Source organism: Erinaceus europaeus, chromosome 1, assembly GCF_950295315.1.
Source record: "Erinaceus europaeus chromosome 1, mEriEur2.1, whole genome shotgun sequence".
Taxonomy (NCBI): domain Eukaryota; kingdom Metazoa; phylum Chordata; class Mammalia; order Eulipotyphla; family Erinaceidae; genus Erinaceus; species Erinaceus europaeus.
In genome coordinates, this window is record NC_080162.1 from 45,556,566 (window position 1) to 45,575,744 (window position 19,179).

Here is a 19,179-nt window from a genome sequence, read left to right on the forward strand (position 1 = left end):
CCTAGCCTCTCATAGCTTAAACTACTGCCACCATGTGCAGGACACCTATTAGCTACAGTTTATAATGGTAGTTTTACATTTCATGATACTGATTTATTTACTATAAAGGTCAGTCTGCAGCACTGAGGTCCCTGGAAAAAAGTGAGTCACAGCTCCATGCTACTCTGCTAACACCAATGTTCAGCAGAGCCATGTACTGCCTATGTTTAATACTTAGGGAATTTCGAAGTCATTAACTATCAATTAGATCTCAAAACTGGGACAAAGGGAGTCAGCACAGCGGTTTAAGTGCACATGGCACAAAGTGCAAGGCCGCCATAAGAATCCCCGTTTGAGCCCCCGGCTCCCCACCTGCAGGGGAGTCGCTTCACAGGCAGTGAAGCAGGTCTGCAAGTGTCTATCTTTCTCTCCCCCTCTGTCTCCCCTCTCCATTTCTCTCTGTCTTATCTAACAACGACGACATCAATAACTACAGCAACAATAAAAAAACAAGTGCAACAAAAGAGAAAATAAAAACTGGGACAAAGAGCAAACCTTTTACCCTCGCCCTCTGAAGGGTCTCCTCTAGAACATTTTTAAAAATATTTATTCCCTTTTACTGTTAGTTATTATAGTTATTGATGTCATTGTATTGGATAGGACAGATAAATGGAGAGAGGAAGGGAAGGCAGATGAGAGAAACGTCTGTAGACCTGCTTCACCAGTTGTGAAGGGACTCCTCTGCAGGTGGGGAGCCAGGGGCTCGAACCGGGATCCTTAGGACAGTCCTTGCGCTTTGCGCCACCTGCATTTACCCCGCTGCACTAGAACTCCCCAGAACATGTTTAATTGTAAGTGTACTGCAAAGGGAATTCCCACTTCCTGTGGGTCAGATACATTTACAGAGAGATCCAGAGAAAATGGGGTGGACCCTTTATTGCTCAAGAAGCTGAACATTTTGTAATGCAAATCTTTTTTTTAATTATACCTTATTCCCTTTTGTTGCCCTTGTTTTATTGTTGTAGTTATTGATGTCATAGTTGTTAGACAGGACAGAAAGAAATGGAGAGTGGAAGGGAAGACTGGGAGAGAAAGGTAGACACCTGCAGACCTGTTTCACTGCTTGTGAAGCGACGCCTCCTGCAGGTGGGGAGCTGGGGGCTCGCACCAGGATCCTTAAGCTGGTCCTTGTGCTTGTAATGCAGATCTTAACCATAAGCCAGCAAGAGCAATGGGACTAGGTTTGGGTAGAGGGAAGCTTTACTAGCAGAGATGGGCTGGGTGCTGGCAACTCAAACTAGAGAGGCATGCATGCCCGGGCATATTTTCTCATTGCCCTGATTGAGTCTTTTAAAATCATGTAATAAAGTGGGGAGAGTAGGTTACTGGAGATGCTTTTTGTTTTTCCCATGTTGTTCCCCCTTGTTGTCGTTATTGTTATCGTTGCCATTGATTTGGCTAGGACAGAAATTGAGAGAGGAAGGGAGACTGGGAAGAGCAAGATAGACACCTGCAGTACCTGCTCTCACCAGTTGTGAAGCAACCCTCCTGCCGGTGGGGAGCCGGGGGCTTGAACCGGAATTTTTTTTTTTTTTAATATTCCCTTTTGTTGCCCTTGTAGTTATTGTTGATGTCGTTGTTGTTGGATAGGACAAAGAGAAATGGAGAGAGGAGGGGGAGAGAAAGACACCTGCAGACCTGCTTTACCGCTTGTGAAGCGACTCCCCTGCAGGTGGGAAGCCGGGGTCTTGAACCGGTATCCTTATGCCGGTCCTTGCGCTTTGCGCCAAGTGCACTTAACCTGCTGGGCTACTGTCCGACTCCCTTTCCCTTCATTTTTGACTAGAGCACTGTTCACTTAATGGTTTATGATGGTGCTAGGGATAGAACCTTGGACCTTTGGTGCTTCCAGCATGAAAGGCTTTTTGCATAACCATTATGCTATTTTCTCAACCCTCTGGGAATACTTTATAAGGTGGGTTTTCCATAAGACCACATGTGCTGCTGGGTATTTCAATGGTTACCCCCTACCCCATTTCATTGCATTGCACATTTTACCTTGAGAAAGCACCCAGAACATTTAGATGCCTACTGGTTCTAGGCCTTTTCCTTGGTGTTGGGGGAGCCCATTTCAAGTCTGTCAAAGAGCTGTATTTGGCTACACCTGAGTTTTGAGCTTATTTTAAGTTTGCATGAAATTCATACCTTTGCTTCAGTGTCTCCTTGGCATTACTCGTTAAAGATTCTGTACCCACAGCATATTCATTTTTCCCCCCAGTGGAGAAAGATTGTACTTCTTGTGTAGTTATCTTTTTTTTTAAAGTTTTTATTTATTTATTTAGTCCCTTTTGTTACCCTAGTTGTTTTATTGTTGTAGTTATTGTTGTCGTAGGATAAGACAGAGAAATGGAGAGAGGAGAGGAAGACAGAGAAGGGAAGAGAAAGATAGACACCTACAGACCTGCTTCACCACTTGTGAAGCGACTCCCCTGTAGGTGGGGAGCCAGGGGCTCGAACTGGGATCCTTATGCTGGTTCTTGTGTTTGGCACCACGTGCGCTTAACTCACTGTGCTACCGCCTGACTCCCGTAAAAGAATATTAGGTTTGTTTCGAAAGCTATCACAGCTTTACTTCTATTTCATTCATTCATGCTTGCTGACTACTCTGATGACTTTTTAAGACTCACTGTTCTCACTTAAAAGGCAAAGACCACAAAGAAGGGGGGGGAGGATTAAAGAAATTTAAGGTTACAAAACGTTTAGTACTGGGAGTTGGCTGTAGCGCAGCGGGTTAAGCGCAAAGCACAAGGACCGGCATAAGGATCCCGGTTCGAACCCCGGCTCCCCACCTGCAGGTGAAGCAGGTCTGCAGGTGTCTATCTCTCTCCTCCTTTCTGTCTTCCCCTCCTCTCTCCATTTCTCTCTGTCCTATCCAACAACGACGACAACAACAATAATAACTACAACAATAAAACAAGGGCAACAAAAGGGAATAAATAAATAAAATAAAATAAAAAGGTTTAGTATTCCACAAGTCAGTGAAATTGTTTAATAAATAGGAAACTACTTAGGGCTGCCAACTTTTGATTTTTTTTTTTTACCAGAGTATTGAAAGTTTTTTGTTTTGTTTTGTTTTGTTTGTATAAACATGATGCTATGTCCCCAGTCTTTAGGTGTTTTTTGTTTGTTTTGATTTGTTTTTCAAATAAAGGTGACTAGCAGCAACAGGACACATCTCTTTCATATTCCATTTTACTATTCACAGACTTTTAAAAAAACTATTTATTATTGGTTAGAGACAGAAATTTTGAGGAGAGGGGGAGTTAGAGAGACAAACACCTGCAGCCATGTGTCACCACCACTCATGGAACTTTCTCCCTGCAGGAGGGCTACCAAGTGCTTGAACCTGAACCTGGGTCCTTGTGCACTTAACCAGGTGTGCCACCACCTGGCCCCCTGCCCACAGCCTTCTATACTCTAAAATACTCGTTTACTTCTTAACACTCTGTTAAAACGCAGTTTAAAGGGCAAGACATAATACTTGCAAATATCAAGTGAATGTGTGTCAAAGATTTTATTAACACATCTGCAGTTGATTCAAAAGAGAAATGTAAGAGCTGCAGGCTGTCAGGACTATTGGAGTGAGTTTACAAATATAGAATATTGACAGTGTTCAAGCTTTCATTGCATTCCACACAAATGCATTCCACTGGAAAAAATTTTCTATAGAAAAAAATGAAAAATTATTGTCAGTTTTTGAGCTGGGATAATAGCATAGTGGTTATGCAAAAGTCTTTCTTTGCATGGCTCTTGGTCCTAGGTTCAGCCCTCAGCACCAGAGATATTAATGAGAGAAAGAACCGGATAACTCTGACACATGTGAAGCTGGGGATTGAACTTTATTCGAAGAAGAATGTTATTGCAGAAGTAATAAATGTTTTCTAGTAAAAAAGTATAACAAAAAGGAAAGTCAAGACTCACCTGCTACTCTTCTTCAAGATGTTAATGAAAAGAGAAACTATGGCAGTCAGGCTGTAGCGCAGTGGGTTAAGCTCAGGTGGCGCAAAGCACAAGGACCGGCATAAGGATCCCGGTTCGAACCACCTGCAGGGGAGTCGCTTCACAGGTGGTGAAGCAGGTCTTTAGGTGTCTCTATCTTTCTCTCCTCTCTGTCTTCCCCTCCTCTCTCCATTTCTCTCTGTCCTATCCAACAACGACAACAACAATAACTACAACAATAAAAACAACAAGGGAATAAATAAATATTAAAAAAAAAAAAAAAAAAGAAAAGAGAAACTATCCTTCGTCCCCAATGGCCTTAAGGTCAATGCCCAGCACCATTATAAACTAGACCTGGGTAGTACTCTGCTGTTTATCTGTGTATAGTTTTTTTTCTCATAAATACATTTTTAACGGTAAATAAAGAACAGAGAGGTTACTAATGAAGTTTGGGGGAATGGGGTGGTGTGGATATGAGGTGGTTATATGGAGATTTCTGCTATCTGTTCAAATTTTCTGTAAATCAAAAGCTACTTAAAAATAAAGCCTATGGGGGGATCAGCTGTAGCGCAGTGGGTTAAGCGCACATGGCGTAAGGATCCCAGTTGGATCCCGGTTGGATCCTGGCTCCCCACCTTCAGGGGCTTCGCTTCACAAGCTTGAAGCAAGTCAGCAGGTGTCTTTCTCTCCCCCTCTCTGTCTTCCCCTCCTTTCACCATTTCTCTGTCCTATCTGGCAACAACATCATTAACACAATAATAACCACAACAATGATAAAAACAAGGGCAACAAAAAATAAAACACTAGATATAGATATATTGCCTATTCGGGGGTCGGGCGGTAGCGCAGATGGCACAAAGCTCAAGGACCGGCTCAAGGATCCTGGTTCAAGCCCCTGACTTCCCACCTGCAGGGGGGTCGCTTCACAAGCGGTGAAGCAGGTCTGCAGGTATCTTTCTTCCCCCTCTCTGTCTTCCCCTCCTCTCCATTTCTCTCTGTCCTATCCAACAACAACGACATCAATAACAACACTAATAACCACAATTATAACAAGGACAACAGAAGGGAAATATTTAATATATATATAGCCTATTCAAGCATCCAGTTGTCCAAATAAAATACTGATAGCGATTTAAAAATAGAAAAATAAATATATATATAGCTTATTGAATTATATTTTTAAAATCTATTTGGAATCTGTCTATTAACAACTTAAAATATTTTAAAATATATATATTTAAATCCATTAATTTTTCCTAGGGTCAGATGTGATTTTGAATGCTTGATTTAAGTTCCAAGTTAAAAATGGTGTAGAGAGCAAGGAGATGGGTCACCCAGTAGAGCGCTTCCCTGCACCTCAGATGGGTGGAGTCCTAGCATCTCATGAGACAGTTCATGGATGGTAGAGTGGTACTGTGATGTCTCTCTTATTTCTCAGTCTCTCTCCTCTCTTAAATTATTTTTTCCCTTTTGTTGCCTTGTTTTATTGTTGTAGTTATTATTGTTGTTATTGATGTCATCATTGTTGGACAGGACAGAGAGAAAAAGAGAAAGGAGGGGAAGACAGAGAGGCTGAGAGAAAGATATACACCTGCAGACCTGCTTCACTGCCTGTGAAGCAACTCCTCTGCAGGTGGGGAGCTGGGGGTTTGAACTGGAATCCTTACTCCAGTACTTGCATTTCTCTCTCTTTTTTAAAGGTTTTTATTTATTGGTGAGAAATACAGAAGAGAGAGAGAAAGAACCAGAGATCATTCTGGTACATGTGCTGCTGGGGATCGAACTCAGGACCTCATGCTTGAGAGTCCAATGCTTTATCCGCTGTGCCACCTTCCAGATCATTTTTTTTTTTGTGGGGGACAGTTGTGTATTTAGAATAGTATTCTCGGGGGCTGGGCGGTAGCGCAGCGGGTTAAGTGCATATGGCGCAGGGTGCAAGGACCAGCGTAAGGATCTCAGTTCAAGCCTCCAGTTCCCCAACTGCAGAGGGATTGCTTTGCAAGCGGTGAAGCAGGTCTGCAGGTGTCTATCTTTCTCTCCCCCCTCTGTGTTTCTTTCCTCCATTTCTCTCTGTTTACCCAACAACAACTATAACAACTACAAGGGCAACAAAATGGAAGAATAGTCTCCAGGAGCAGTGGATTTGTTGTGCAGGCACTGAGCCCCAGCAATAACCTTGGAGGCAAAAAAAAGGGAATAGTATTCTCAATTACATTTTAAAACTTTGCTATAACGTATAAATACTAAAAGTACCAACAAGTTCAATCAGGAAAACACCATTTCAAGGCCAGACAGTGGTGCACCTGTCTGGTGCATACACAGGACAGTGCACAAGCAACCGGGTTCAAGCCCCTGGTGGGGAAACTAGTTGAGCAGTGAAGCAGGGCTGCAGGTGTCTCTCTGTCTCTCCCTCCCCTCTCAATTTCTGTCTCTATCTGATAATAAATAAAATAAAAATATTAAAAGAGAAAGAAAAGAGAATACCAGTTCCAGTATCAAGTACTGAAGCATCCAGATTGAATCTTGTGTCTCTGCGTCCACATTATTAGTCAATTCATACTCTCGTCTAAACCAGATTTCTCCTGTACCGCCTTATTGTAGGGGGCATTTGCAGCTCTGTTATAGACAGCATCTAGTGCTTGCCAGTGATCAGCACAGACTGGACAAAGGAAGCCCTTCCCTGTAGGTGGCTGCACTCCTTTATCTTTCTTTTAAAAAGACTGCAGAAAATAGGTCACCTGGTAAAATCTGTGTTTGATACCACATGCAGGTGCCATGGCTCTGAGGGATACCCCAGTGCTTAATAAACCCTAAAGAGGGTTTATTTTGTGGGGTGGGGTGGGGTGCGGTGGCGGGAGAGGGAGCGCAAAGATCTGGATTCAAGCTCCCCACTTGTGTCTCTGCTTATCTCTCTTTTGCATCCAGGGTTTTTGATGGGGCTCGGTGCCAGTACTATGAATCCACTGTTCCTGCAGACCTGCTTCACGGCTTGTGAAGCGACCCCCTTGCAGGTGGAAACCAATAAGGGGCTGGAACCAGGAGCCTTGTGCGGGTCCTTGTGCTTCATACTATGTATGAAGTTTAACCTGGGGCACTACCGCCAAGGCCCCCCCCCACTTTTAAGGTTTATTTCTTTTTCTTTTTTTTTTTTCAGTTTATTTTATTTTATTATTAGATAGAGACAGAGAAATTGACAGGGAGGAAGATAGAGAAGGAGAGAGGCAGACAGACACCTGCAGCCCTGCTTCACCACTCATAAAGCTTTCCTATTGCAGGTGAGGACCAGGGGCTTGAACCTGGTCCTTACTGTAATGTGTACCCTTAACCAGGTGTGCCATCGCCTGGCCCCAAGGCCCCCTCTCTTTACCTCTCTATCTCTCCCTCATTTTCTCTCTGTCCTATCCAATTAAAAAGAGAGAGAGAGAGAGAGAAAATGGCCACCAAGAGCAGTGGATGCAATATATATATATGACTTATCTGTCACCAAGGAACATTTTCACATCTCCCCAATAGGAGTTAGCACCACTGACCCACCACCAAATTGTCCTTCTCTACCATAAGGCACTAGACCCCCACAACTCTCTTTTGTTCCTCTTTCTTTTTCAGTATATGAAATGAAAAGGATGAAAAAGTTGGCCTGGAAGAAGTAAGAGTGCATGCAAAGGGCCCTGGGAGGCTGCTAGCAGTACGCTCCAAGTGTGTAGGGGAGAGAGATAGTATAATAGTTATGTAAAGAGACTCTCAAGCCCAGCATTCCAGTCCCAGGTTCAATACCCCATACCACCATAAACCAGGACTGAGCAGTGCTCTGGTTAAAAAAATAATAATAATACAAGTAAGCTGGGTTACTCAAGGTACTATAGGAAAAGATGACAAGAACAGTATAAATGAAGCAGGGAAATAGCATAGTGGTTATGCAAAATAAATCATAAATAAAATATATGATTGAGCTAGAGTCTGAAGTATTGATAAATATGAAAGAAAAAAGTCAATGTCAATACATTTGTGAGAGGAGCTTGTACTGTAAACCTGAGTCTTGAAGTAAAACCTTGTTAAAACTTTTCCATAGATTTATAGGGACACTGACCTTAGGTTTTATTTTGAGATGTTCTTGTAAGGTCATAGACTAAAACTAAGATTTAGCAGTTTGAAGCCTTTTCAGAATGGGACAAACTTCCCAATGCAGTGTCAGTACCCCAGGGAAGAGAGCAAATGCAATGCTTAGGAAATGAAAGATTTGAAATGTTGAGGGGGGTGGGGGGTATATACCACGATGGTTATGCAAAAATCTCTCAAGCCTGAGGCTCCTAAGTCCCCGGTTCAATCTTCCATACCACCATAAACCAGATCTGAGCAGTGCTGGGCGGGGGGGTATGGAGAGTGGGGAAGTCATGAAATGCATAAAGAATTTCCTTTTAAAAAATATTTTATTTATTTATCAATGAGAAAGATAGGAGGAGAGAAAGATCCAGACATCAGTTTGGTACATATGCTGCTGGGGACCTCATGCTTGAAGAGTCTAATGCTTTATCCACTGGACCACCTCCCAGACCACTAGAGAATTTTTTCCTTCCCTCCCTCCCTCCCTCCCTCCCTCCCTCCCTTCCTTCCTCTCTCTCTCTCCCTCCCTTTCTTTCTTTCTTTCTTTCTTTCTTTCTTTCTTTCTTTCTTTCTTTCTTTCTTTCTTTCTTCATCTCTTTTTTGCCAGAGCAATGATCAGCTCTGGCATATGGTGATGGTAGTGCAGAGGATTGAACCTGGGACTTCCAGGGTCTCAGGCATGAGAGTTTATTTGCATAACTATTATGCTCTCTACCCCTGCCAGAATTTCTTAATGGATCCGTCATGTGGTGCTCATCTAATGAGCTAAATTAAGATGATACCATTTGAGACTTCTATAGTGTTCATCCTTTAATTAAAGGAAATAATGATTTTGTAAGCATGTGTAATAGCAGTTGCATTATGTTTATAATAACTTTTTTTTTTTAACCAGAGCCCTGTTCAGCTCTGGTTTACGGAGGTGTAGGGGGTAGAATCTGGATCTTGGAGCCTCAGGCATGAGAGTCTGTTTGCATAACCATTGTTATTTCCTGCCCTGCCCAATAGTATGCATTGTACTAAATAACTTCCCTTTCAACTTCCTTCCTTCAGTCCTTATTTCTTTCCTTCCTTCCTTCCCACCTTCCTACTTTCCTTTCTTTCTTTTGAAAAAGATTTATACATAAATGAGCTAGGGAACCAGAGAATCACTTTACAAATGCAATGCCACAGATCAAACTCTGGACCTTATGCTTGAGTGTACGATACTTTATCCACTGCATGACTTTCTTTCTTTCTTCCTTCCTTTCTTTCTTTATTTCTTTCAGGAGTGAGTTAGGTTTATTTATTTATTTTTAATATATTTATTTATTTTCCTTTTTGTTGCCCTTGTTTTTTTATTGTCGTTGTAACTATTATTGTTGTTATTGATGTCATTGTTGTTTGATAGGACAGAGAGAAATTAAGAGAGGAGGGAAGACAGGGGCAGAGAAAGATAGACACCTGCAGACCTGCTTCACCGCTTGTGAAGTGACTCCCCTGCAGGTGGGGAGCAGGGTGGGGGTGGGGGGCTCGAACTGGTATCCTTAAGCCGGTCTTTGTGCTTCTCGCTTAACCCGCTGCACTACCGCCCTACTCCCAGGTTTATTTATTTGTATTGGGGGATTACTGTTTTGCAGTTGACAGTAAATACAATAGTTTGTACATGCATCACTAGGTCCTCTGTCATCCTTTTCCAGGACCTGTACGCTGCTCAGCTCTTGTTTTTGGTGGTGCTGGGGATTGAACCTGGGACTTCGGAGCCTCAGGCATGATTGCCTTTTTGCATAACCATTATGCTAATTACACCTACCCCTAAATGGAATTTTTCCAACAACACTGTAATAATGACCCACACAAGAATTTCCTGTGTAGACACTCCTGGAATTGTTTTTTGTGTATGGTTAACTCATTAAATCCTTCAACAATCCAATTAGTTTGTCACTATTCCTATTTTACAGATGGGGGAAACTGAGGTTCAGCAGTCTGTGAGTTGCTGATACATGATTGAAATGATACATTCAATAGAATTCTGGGGAAAGAGGCCATGGCTATGACTCCAAATTTCAGAAAACACAAGAACAGTTTGATGAGAGAGTGACCCTAGGTGAGCTCCACAAGGATTACAGGGGATTTAAAAATTTAAGTCTAGGGAGTCAGGTGGTAGCACAGCCAGTTAAGTGCAGGTGGATCGAAGTGTAAGGATCCCGGGTCAAGTCCTCCCCCCCCACTTGCAGGGGAATGCGTTACTTCACAGGCGGTGAAGCAGGTCTGCAGGTGTCTATCTTTCTCTCCCCCTCTCTGTCTTATCCTCCTCTCTCCATTTCTCTCTGTCCTATCTAACAACAACATCAGTAATAACAACAATTCTTCTTCTAGCGTTTGCCCTTCTTCCATAGCCAGTCAACAGCATCAGGTTGAGCCTGATGTAAAGTTTCGAGACCTCCTTTGAATCTGGAGAGGTGGCAGTCGTTGACTATGTGGGTCATAGTCTGTCTGTAGCCACAGGGGCAGTTCGGGTCGTCTCTGGCTCCCCAGCCATGGAACATAGCGGCGCACCGGCCATGGCCTGTTCGATAGCAATTGAGGAGGGCCCAATCATGTGCTAGGTCAAAGCCAGGTTGACGCTTGCAGGGGTCTGTGATGAGGTGTTTGTTCTTTACCTCAGCTGACTGCCAACTCTGTTTCCAAGAGACTGGAACAGAGAAGTTCAGTGTAGGCACAGGGGACCAGATTGGGTGACGAGACGTCAAGCGTTGGACAGGGTGGGCGAAGATATCCGCGTCTATTGGCAGGTCCGGTCGAGCGTAGACGTGGGAAATGAACTTAGATGATGCCGCATCCCAACGAATATCTGGCGGGGCGATGTTGCTAAGAACTGGCAGCCATGGAACCAGGGTGGAACGGATGGTTCCAGAAATTATCCTCATGGAGGAATATAATTTGGTATCGACCAAGTGGACATGGGGGCTACGGAACCATACTGGGGCACAGTATTCTGCAGTGGAATAGCATAATGCCAGAGATGATGATCGTAGTGTGGAAGCGCTCGCGCCTGTTCATAGCTCAGATATTGAACCCCAGTGGTGTGGGAGACTTTGGGAACAGCATCACAATTCCTTTGGTCTTTCCTGATACCCTGTATGATAGTGGAGTGGGGAAGAGAGTCTGGGAGGGCTGGCACACTGGCGCACCTGGTTGAGCTCACATGTTACAGTGCTCAGTGACCCAGGTTTGGGCCCCTGGTCCCCATCTGCAGGGGGAAAGCTTTGCAAGTGGTGAAGCAGTGTTGTAGGTCTCTCTCTCTCTTTCTATCTCCCCTACGCTCTCAATTTCTGACTATCTCTATCCAGTAAATAAAGATAGTAAGAAAAAAAAAAAAGAGTGTGTTTTGCAGCTGATCTGACATGGCTGGGGTTTGAGAGGGAAGACAGGAGAACAGGTGGGAGTGGGTGGGCCTACCCAGCTGCCATAACAGGGGGAAGGGTGTCAGACTGTTTATATTTTTTCCACTCAACAAGCTTTACCTGAGTGTGTGCTGTATGTTCGGGAGACATAGGAGAGAGAGCAGAAATAAAAGTCCACCAGGTCTGTTAGCCAAAGAATGCTACTTTCCTTTCAAAGGTGAATTGGAGCAGCAGCTTCTAACAACATGCCTCTTTTTCTGAGGGACTTTAGGAAAGGAACATGAGATAAGTGATACTTTTTTTTTAAGTGCTGGGGATAGAACCCAACAAAGCATGTGCTCCGTCTCTGCGCTTGCTTCATCCTTGGTCAAATGACACTTTCTGGTTAATTTCCTTTACCAGGTCCCCAGCCAGATGTTTGATAATTCCTCCCTTACTCAACATATTAAGTGTAGCTACTTTAAAGTTTAATCAATTATTTTTAAAATTTTTTAACATTTATTTATTCCCTTTTGTTGCCCTTGTCTTATTGTTGTGGTTATTATTGTTGTTGATGATGTCATCGTTGTTGGATAGGACAGAGAGAAATGGAGAGAGGAGGGAAAGACAGAGAGGGGGAGAGAAAGATAGACACCTGCAGACCTGCTTCACCGCCTGTGAAGCGACTCCCCTGCAGGTGGGAAGCTGGGGGCTTGAACCAGGATCCTTACCCTGGTCCTTGCACTTTGCGCCATTTAATTTACTTTTTATATTACAGAATTACATGTTACATTACATCCATACCATTCCCACCAGAGTTCTGAATCTTCAGTCTCCCCACCACAGTTGCCCTAAGGTTGTGGACATGGGGCAACCATAATCTCTACAACTATCTGTCCACATTTATACATAATTGCCCCCTTTTTCTCCTGATTTAAACCTTTATTCCCCTGCAAGCCACTCATGACAACATAGCTACCTCCATATGTCCCTCTCTTTTCCCTTCTCTCTCTCTGGGTGCTGATGGAGCTGGAGTACAGAGCCCTCTTATCTTCCTCCTATCACCTCTCCCCCACTGGGAGTATGGATCAGGTTGTTTTGGGGGTGCAGAAGGTAGGAGTTCTGGTTTTTGTAACTGCTTATATGCTGAACATGGGTGTTGACAGGTCAATCCATACCCCCAGCCTTTTTCTATCTTTCCCTAGTAGACCAGAGCTCTGGAGATGTGAGGGTCCGGGACACATTGGTGAGGTCATCTGTCCAGAGAGGTTGGGATGGAGTCATGGTAGCATCTGTTACTTGGTGGCATGACCAAATTTGAGACAAAATGGTCAATGAACAGTGTGAGAGATGGTTAGGTCTTCTTTCAAAAGAACATGAATACAACTGTTTAGCACAAAAAATATAAATTGTTATCTATGATCACTTGTGGCTAGTAGTTTTGTATTCTTTAGGTCAGCTCCTTGCAAGGCTTGCTACTCCTCCAGCAGAGACACTCAGATTCTCTTCCTTCTTTCCATATTTAGGCAACGAGGAGATTATGAGCTCTGAAGCCCAGCCCAGGGGTGGAGGAGACAGTTCTGGATCAGGTATAAAAGATAGGAGAAGAGAAGAGGACGTGCTGCTGCCTGACAGCATGCCCTTTTGCAAAAGAATAAATGCATTGCTTCAACTCCTTATTTATGCCTTGATAAGTAATTTTAATTGGACGTCATTTACAACAAACAGGAACCAAAAAGTAGGATTAGGGAGGTGGTAGCACAGAGGATTAAGTGCAGGTAGCACAAAGTGCAAGGACCTGAGTAAGGATCCCAGTTCCAGCCACCCCCCCCAACCCCCGCTTCCCACCTGCAGAGGAGTCGCTTCACAGGCAGTGAAGCAGGTCTGCAGGTATCTTTCTCTTCCCCTCTCTGTCATCCCCTCTCCATTTCTCTGTCCTATCCAACAACAACATCAATAACAACAACAATAATAACTACAGTAATAAAACGACAAGGGCAACAAAAAGAGAATAAATATTTTTTAAAAAGTAGAATTAGAGCAGATGAAATCAGGGTCTTTAGGGCAGAAGAAAGCTAGAAAATCCATTTTAGGCATGTTCCTGGGGACACACAACTACAGTAGTTTTGCCTGAGTTTGATAGCTAGCTTGAAATTGCAAAGAATACAGTCTAATAAAATGGTTTCACAGTAGAGAAAAAAAGAGCTAGAAAGTTGGATTAGAGCAGAGAGTAGCTCCTGTTCTTCTTCCTTTTAAAAATATTTATTAATTTATTCCCTTTTGTTGACCTTGTTTTGTGTTTTGTTATTATTGTTGTTACTGATGTTGTTGTTAGATAGACATCGAGAAATGAAGCGAGGAGGGGCAAACAGAGAGGGGGAGAGAAGGAGGGATACCTGCAGACCTGCTTCACCACTTGTGAAGCGACTCCCCAGCAAGTGGGGAACTGGGGGCTCAAACCAGGATCCTTACCAGTCCTTGCACTTTGCACCACGTGCACTTAAACCGCCACACTACCGCCTGACTCCCCCTTCCCTTTTTTTTTCTTATAAGAATTTATTTATTTATTCATGAGAAAGATAGGAGGAAAGAACCAGACATCATTCTGGTACCTGTGCTGCCAGGGATTGAACTTGGGACCTCATGGTTGAGAATCCAATGCTTTATTCACTGCACCAGCTCCCGCACCATGCTCTGTTCTTGGAAAAAAAAAAAAAAACTGTGGCTAAAATTAACTCTATCAGGATATATATATTTAGCACCAGAGCCTATGTTACTTGCTACTTTAAAGTTTATATGAGTTGTAGTAGGCTAATTTTGAGATATGACATTTTGAAACTTTTAAATTATATAGACTTTTTTTTTTTTTTTTTTTTTTGCCTTCAGGGTTATCTCTGGGGCTCAGTGTCTGCACTATGAATCTACTACACTTGGCAGTCATTTTTCCCACCTTCTTTTTGGATAGGACAGAGAGAAATTGAGAGGAGAGGGAAGACAGAGAGGGAGAGAGAAACATAGACACCTGTAGACCTGTTTCAGCACTTGTGAAGTGTCCCCCACTGCAGGTGGGGAGAGGGGACTCTAACCCAGATCCTTGCGCGAGTCCTTGCGCTTAGTACTATTTATATTTAACCAGCCCTCATTATATCTGAACTTTTTTGTTCATTTTCTTTTATTTATTGATTTATTGAATAGAGACAGATAAATTAAGGCAAAGGAAAGAGAGGGAGGGAGGGAGAGAGAGAGAAAGACCTGCAACACTACTTTACCATTCATGAAGCTTTCCCCAAGCAGGTAGGGACCAGGGGCTTGAACCTGAGTCCTTGCACATCATAGCATGTGTGTTCAACCAGATATGCCACCATCTGACCTTAATTATATATAGATTTTGAACTTCCACTTTCTCTTCTTTCATTCTTCTAGTCATTTCCTTACTCTCTCTCTTTCTCCTACTTCTTTTTCAAAATATTCTACTTATTGAGAGAGAGGAGAAAGAAAGAGAACTAGAGCATCACACTGGTATATGTGCTGTTGGGGATTGAACTTGGGACCTCATGCTTGAGAGTCTATGCTTTGTCCACTGCTCCACTTCCAAAATCTCCACTCATTAAAAAAAAATTATATTTATTTTCCCTTTTGTTGTCCTTGTTTTTATTGTTATTGTAGTTATTATTATTGTTGTTATTGATGTTGTTATTGTTAGATAGGACAGAGAGAAATGGAGAGAGGTGGGGAAGACAGAGATGGGGAGAGAAAGACACCTGCAGACCTGCTTCAACTCTTGTGAAGCGACTCCCCTGCAGGTTTTTTTAAATTTAATTTAATTTAATTTATTTATTCCCTTTTGTTGCCCTTGTTGTTTTATTGTTGTAGTTATTATTGATGTCGTTGTTGTGGGATAGGACAGAGAGAAATGGAGAGAGGAGGGGAAGACAGAGAGGGGGAGAGAAAGACAGACATCTGCAGACCTGCTTCACCGCCTGTGAAGGGACCTGCCTGCAGGTGGGGAGCCGGGGGCTCGAACCGGGATCCTGACGCCGGTCCTTGAGCTTAGCGCCACCTGCGCTTAACCCGCTGCGCTACAGGCCGACTCCCTTGTTTGTTTTTTTTATTCTCAAAAAATTCAAGTCCTTGAAAATGTCCTGGTTCCTAGACCGTGTAAAGAAGAGTGCTTGATCAAGTTGAATGTACATGTGGGTCTAAGTCAAGGAGTCAGTTGTATGTGACTGTAAAAATGACAGAGTTCAGTGTAAGCCCCAGAAAAGAGTGTGAGAATAAGGGTGTGTGTTTATGAATCCCAGACATTCAGGTGGCAGAGGGTGAGTGATGGGGAAGTTTGGAATGTGAAGTGAGTTTGGGTGTGTCTGTCATTCTTGTGTGGCCTGAGCTGGGTGTGTGTGTGGCGGGGACAGCGAAGGGGATCGATGAGTTGGGCAGTTGTATGCTGGTGTGTATATGTAGTTGTGAATGTGGAGGTGTGTGGCAGGGCATGTGTGTGCACAAGTGTGATTGTGAATGTCACTGTGGGAAGAGTGACAGGGAGTGTGTGCAGGTGTTTGCATGGTTGTGAATGTCAGCTGGAGTGCTCTCCTGCGAATGTATAGGGCCTGTGTATGAGCATATGAGCGTGCATGTAAGTCAGTGCGTGAGGGGGAATGGCTGTCCATGTATTGGGGTGTGCCTCTGGGTGGGGTGTGCGCTGGCATGTCAGAGATGTGTGTGTGTGTGTGGGGGGGCGGTGACCGGGCGCGCGCGCGCACGGCGGGCGTGGGCAGGGGGCGCGTGGCCGGGTGGGCGCGCGTGGGGGGGCGCGCGGCGCGGGCCGGGGGCGGGGACACTGCGGCGGTGGCGCGGACACTGCCGGCCGGCCCCGGTGGCAGGCGCGGGGCGAGCGGGCGCAGCGCGGAGCTCGGGCTCATGGTGCGCCCGTGTCCGTCGGTCGGGCCGCGCGGGCGGCTCCGCGCTTGGCCCGGCGCTCGCGAGCTCGCCCCCTCGCTGCGGACCCGGCCCGCCCGCTGCCGCCGCCTCCTCCCCCGGGGAGGCGCGGCGCCAGCGGGCGGCGGCGCGGAGGCCAGACCGGGCGGCGGCCCAGGCGGCGCTGGGGGCGCGGCGGCCAAGGCGGGAGGAGCCGGCGACATGACGGACAACATCCCGCTGCAGCCCGTGCGCCAGAAGAAGCGGATGGACAGCAGGCCCCGCGCAGGGTGAGCGAGGCCCGGGCCGCCCTCCTTTGTCCGCGCGGCCGCAGCCCGACTCCGGGGCGGGCGTGACAGCCTGGCCGCGCCCGGGCGCCATGAACCCGAGGCCGAAGCCGAGGCCGAGGCCGGGGCCGGACCCGGGAGGCGGGCGGGGGAAAGGGCCCGGGCTCCAGCCGGAGCGGAACTGCGCGCAGCCGGGTCTCTGGGCCGCAGCGCCCGCTGCCTTTTCGCCCGGCTGCCCGCCCAGCTTCACAAACCCGGAGGAGCCTGGCGCTCTCCGGCGCAGTTCCTACGCCGGGATGAGGATCAGCTCGCCTTTGAACCATTTTTATTGTTTCCGGATTGCTCCTTGTTCCAGTTGCGATTTGGTCCGTATCAAATCGTGCGCTCTGGCTCGAACAGCCTTCTGGAGCCCGGATTTGCTCAGCTTGGGGGGTGAGGGGGAGGAGCGGCCTCCTCCGGAGACCTGCTGCGGGGGTCCCGCACCGGCGCCTCGGCGTCCCAGCTTCGCGACCCAGCAGCCTTCCCATCTGGGCCCTAGGTAGACGCGAGCGAACCGGTGGCCGTAGGAAGGTGGGAGGGGATCCTGATGGAAGATCCGCGACTTTCCCTGCCCGCTCAATCTGAGGGATGGGCGCCCGAGCGGGGCCAGGGGTTTCCACCTGCTGTGCCCTTCCCGCTGCGCCACTGGCAACGCAGGTGTGGGGTTTCCTTTCGTTTGGAGAGAGAGGACGGTTTGATAATTTTGTGCTTTGCCATCTCCCAGTGCGGAGGATGGCAGTGACCTGTAGAGGTTTTGAGGGACTGTGGGTGGCAAGGGCGGCGACTGACTTATCTGGGGATGAAGGGCAAGGGGAGCTTGTTATGCAGATCCCCTGGCCCGTCCTAGGCCTGCCAGTCCGAGGCCGGAGTACGAGCATTGTTCCCGGCTGCCCAGGTGAGGTTGAAGTCCCCTGGTGGCTGAGTGGCAGCTGGGCGGGGCTTCGGCCTCTGGGGCCGCCCATCTCCTTGGCGTCCTGGGTTCTCTAGGCGCGCCCCGAGTAGTTTATTGCAGTCGGTTGCTTGGTGCGGCGTGTGGGTGGCGAGCAGACACTCCAAGGTGGCTTCATCAGGTATCTTTTGGGAGAAAAAAAGAAAAGAAAAAAAAAACAGGGACGCGGCCAGCTGCCATTTTGTGGGGTCTTTGTCATACAGTCTTACTTGAATCTTCCAGTGTGAGGCCTCGCGACCAGAGTACAATACAGTGAAGGAAAATAAATAAATAAATAAATAAATAAAAAGAAGGTCCTGGAAGGTGTAGAACTGCAGGAAAGATATTGCAAAATGGAGATTGTACACATTATTTCCGACGCTAAATCAGACCGCCTCCCACTCCGTTCTCAAGTGTTTACTCCGAACCACTCAATTCTAAAGAATAATGTCGAGTAACTTGAGCCCTGTGTCTGGACTGCTGCTTGTATGTAACACACACCCCCTATAAATGTTAAAAACATAATATGCTCAATGGTTTCCAAAGTGCTCAAATTATTAATTTGTGCTGCAAACAACGAGAAGATGCCTACTATATCAGGGGCTATGCCATGTGCTTGGGGATACAATAGAATTAAACCTGTGACTGGGTGGTGGCGCACTTGGTTAAGCATGCACATTGTAATCCACAAGGACCCCTGCCTGGTTCAAGCCCAGTTCCCACCTGCAGGGGGAGAGCCTCAGGAGTGGTGAAGCAGTTCTGCAGGTGTCTCTCTCCCTATCACCCTCTTCGCTCTTGATTTCTGGATGTCTATCCAATAAATAAAGATTTTAAAAAAGAAGAATTGAATAAACCCTACTCAATAGCATGTGTCGTAACCCTGGCTTTGAATTGAAATAACTTGGGGAGCTTAAGCAACTACCACCCTTACTCTATTTTACACCATTGGAATGCAGTGAGGACTTTCCAAAGTTCCCTAGTTAATTTATTTATTTATTTTTTTAATTTGCTATCCCCCCCCCGTTTGTTGCCCTTGTTGTTTTATTGTTGTAGTTATTATTGTGATTGATGTTGTTGTTGTTGGATAGGACATAGAGAAATGGAGAGAGGAGGGGAAGACAGAGAGGGGGAGAGAAAGATAGATAGATACCTGCAGACCTGCTTCACTGCCTGTGAAGCGACTTAAGGCCAGTCCTTGAGCTTCACTCCATGCTTCACCTACTGTGCTACCACCCGACCTCCCCCAGTTCATTTTAATGTGTAGTCATAGTTGAGAACCTCTGACTTAGTGCATGAAAGAAAAACACAAATAATTATTTAGAAGTGATAATTACCATGATAGTAATATGCACCATTAATTGAGGGGTCTGTAGGAAACCTCATAGTTAAAAAAAAAATTCTGATTGGTATTGTAATGGAGGATCACTATCTCTTTAGAACTTGCCACTTTAAAAAAATATTTATTTATTAATGAGAAAGAGAGATAAAGAACTAGACATGGTATATGTGCTGCTGGGGATTGAACTTGGGACCTCATGCTTGAGAGTCCAATGCCATATCCACTGAGCTA

At 45.5% G+C, this 19,179-nt stretch overlaps 1 protein-coding gene across 1 annotated transcript in view; it reads left to right on the forward strand.

The window, feature by feature from the left end:
* Positions 1-16,271: 16,271 nt before the first annotated feature.
* The window catches only part of ATP9A (ATPase phospholipid transporting 9A (putative)), a 189,407-nt gene continuing 186,499 nt past the window's right edge, over positions 16,272-19,179 (forward strand). Inside the window, exon 1 of the mRNA XM_007533060.3 lies at positions 16,272-16,645. Coding sequence (XP_007533122.2) covers positions 16,359-16,645 — 287 coding nt within the window. The 5' untranslated portion in view covers positions 16,272-16,358. The remainder of the gene's footprint in view (positions 16,646-19,179) is intronic.